The sequence below is a fragment of the Nicotiana attenuata genome, unplaced genomic scaffold (genome assembly GCF_001879085.1).
Source record: "Nicotiana attenuata strain UT unplaced genomic scaffold, NIATTr2, whole genome shotgun sequence".
In the NCBI taxonomy this organism is placed as follows: Eukaryota; Viridiplantae; Streptophyta; class Magnoliopsida; order Solanales; family Solanaceae; genus Nicotiana; species Nicotiana attenuata.
The window spans coordinates 15385-18303 of NW_017671642.1; the positions used below are offsets into that span (position 1 = coordinate 15385).

The 2919-nt window shown below is 45.5% G+C and overlaps 1 protein-coding gene across 1 annotated transcript; it reads left to right on the forward strand.

The window, feature by feature from the left end:
* Positions 1 to 1215: 1215 nt before the first annotated feature.
* LOC109209447 lies at positions 1216 to 1830 on the forward strand. The gene has a single exon (XM_019372715.1). The coding sequence runs from the start codon at positions 1216 to 1218 to the stop codon at positions 1828 to 1830; it is 615 nt and encodes a 204-aa protein (XP_019228260.1).
* The last annotated feature ends 1089 nt before the right edge of the window (positions 1831 to 2919 follow it).

A 2919-nucleotide genomic window follows, 5' to 3' on the forward strand; every position in this document is an offset into this window, starting at 1 on the left:
CCCATAATCAAGATAAATTATATTTAATCTTGTGCTACAATCATCCATGATGGTTTGTCCAATTCCATCATTAGATTGTGAACTCAAACTTTATACTTATAAGAATCGATGATTTAATCTTCCGTGTATAAGCTAAACTCTATACACTAAATCATCTACTATATAAGCAAAGGACACAGACTAATATATGATCTATTTAAAACTTTATTAAAATTGAATAAACAATTATTCCAAAACAAATACTATATCTAAACCAAACCCATGGTTAATAGTATATATCCCAAAACAAGTATCGTCCATATTGCTGAAGAAGTTCAGAGAGACCCTAACTGGCGGGGCCCTGACTTGGTACTCACAGTTACCTGCGCGCTCCATAGAAATGTTCCAAGAAATGGCCGACAAGTTCGTCACCGCCCTTGCCGGGGCCAAGAAAGCGGAGGCAGGGTGAACGATATATTCGCCATCAAGCAATCTCTTGGCGAGGGACTCAGGGATTTCCTCGCCCGATTCAACCGTGTAAGAATGACCCTTCCGAATGTATCTGAAGGAACGGCGGTGGCTGCTTTTCAGAATGGGCTGAGTAGAAGTGGGTCGAGGGCGACCAAAAAACTGCTAAGCCGACTCATGAAATACCCTTCAACCACTTAGGATGATATACACAATGCCTACTGTGCCGAGGTAAGAGCAGACGAGGATGATCTCAACGCCTGACTTCAGTCCAAATAGAGTCTAGGAAGACCGAAAAAACGACAACAGAAGAGATCTAGCAGGGTCACGACCTAATCGAGAAAGACATCAGCCTTACGTCAGAGGCACCCTTATGCCACCTCCACGTCACGACGAAGGTCCATCTAGACCGCGAAAAGGAACCCACCGAAATGAAAGAGGTATGTCCCCTTGTTATCAGCTCATAATTTTTGTGTTTCCCCCTCAGAAATAGTCTATGCATTAGAAAAGCTCAGCCCAAAGGTAACATGGCCGTAGAAAATGAAGTTCAACCCGAGCACCAGAAAATCAAACGCCCTCTGCGAATTCCACTAGGAACGAGATCACAAGATCGAGGACTGTATCGCCCTCAGACAAGAGGTCATGAAAATGCTTCACAAAGGGCACCTAAAAGAATTGATGAGCGATTGAGGGATGGCCAACTTCGCACGAGGGCGAGAACAACATTAGGGGCCGCCCAAACCACCTTCCCCAGTTCGGACCATTCAAATGATCATCGGGGGAGGCAATAACGCATCTATCAACAGCGTGAAGTTCACCACCACTCACAATCTCAAGCGGTCAATCACCCACGAACGGTATGACGAACTCAGAGAAAGTATCTACTTCGATAAGTCGGATGCCCACGGTTTGGTCTTTCCTTACTATGATGCCCTTGTCATTACTTTACGTGTTTTTGATACTGATGTAAGATGTATCATGGTCGATGATGGAAGTGGCACGTGCATCATCCATCCTCGAGTTCTCACCCAAATGAAGCTCGAGAACAGAATAGTGCCACATTGCATCACGCTAACAGGTTTTAACAATGCAGTTGAGCGGACATCTGGAGAAATCACGCTGCCCGTCTTGGACGGCGGCGTCACCTTGGAGATCACATTCCGCATCATGGACCAGGATATGGCGTACAACGCCATCATAGGCCGACCATGGATACATGACAAGAAAGCCGTCCCCTCCAGTTTGTACCAAGTCATTAAATTTCCCAGCCCCTGGGGAGTATTTAGCATCCGGGGAGAGCAACGAACGGCCCGAGAATGCTACCGCATCGCCCAAGATTACACATACACCCAAAAGTCGAAAGAAAAAGCTGAGGAAGCATAGCAATTAACGAAGATGGCGTAGAATGGCGAGGAAACAAAAGAAGTCACCCGCAACCCTGAAATCATAGAAGCCACGGGGTCAACCGTAGAAGACCTCAACCCCTTCCAATTAGACGATGACAACCCCAGCAAGAAAGCTTTCATCGGCCGTAAACTCCATGATCCAGGTAAATTTCATCTATTCTTAAAAAATAATGTGGACCTGTTCGCTTTTTCCCATATAGACATGCCAGTATCCCAAAGGAAATAACAACTCACAAGTTGAACGTCGACCCATTTTACCCCCCAATAAGACAAATCAGACGGAAGTTCAACTCGGTAATAAACGACGCAGTTCATGAAGAGGTCGAGAAATTACTAGTGAATGATTCTATCAAAGAATCAAAGTACCCTCAGTGGGTCGCCAACGTAGTCATGGTGAAAAAGAAGAACGGTAAGTGGAGAATGTGCGTGGACTTCACAGACCTAAACAAAGCCTGTCCAAAAGACTCATTCCCGCTACCTCATATCGACCAACTCATCGACGCTACAGCCGGGTACGAACTGCTGGGTTTCTTGGACGCCTCTTCGGGCTACAACCAAATCCTCATGGAGGAGTAGGACTAGGAAAAAACCACCTTCATCACCCACCAGGGGACGTACTGCTACAGAGTGATGTCGTTCGGGTTAAAAAATGCGGGGGCAACGTACCAGAGGCTGGTGACCAAAATGTTCAAAGAACAACTCGGCAAAACCATGGAAGTATATATTGATGACATGTTGGTCAAGTCATAAAGAAAGGAAGTCCATATCGACCAATTGAGGGAGGCCTTCGACATACTCAGAAAGTACGGCATGAAATTAAACCCCCAGAAATGTGCTTTTGGTGTGACTTCTGGGATATTCCTCGGCTTCTTGGTATCACAACGAGGCATCGAGGTCAATCCCGACAAAATTAAGGCCATAGAAGGAATCCCAGAAAATCTAACTAGCAAAAAACAAGTGCAAAAACTGACCGGCTGAATAGCCGCCTTGTCAAGATTCATCTCGCGGTCCTCCGATAGGTGCCACAAATTTTTTGGCGTACTCAAAAAGTATAATGGACTCCAAT

Bases quoted from the DNA above. Each gene is read 5' to 3' on its own strand.
- LOC109209447 (XM_019372715.1), top strand. From the start codon at position 1,216: ATGATCATCGGGGGAGGCAATAACGCATCTATCAACAGCGTGAAGTTC.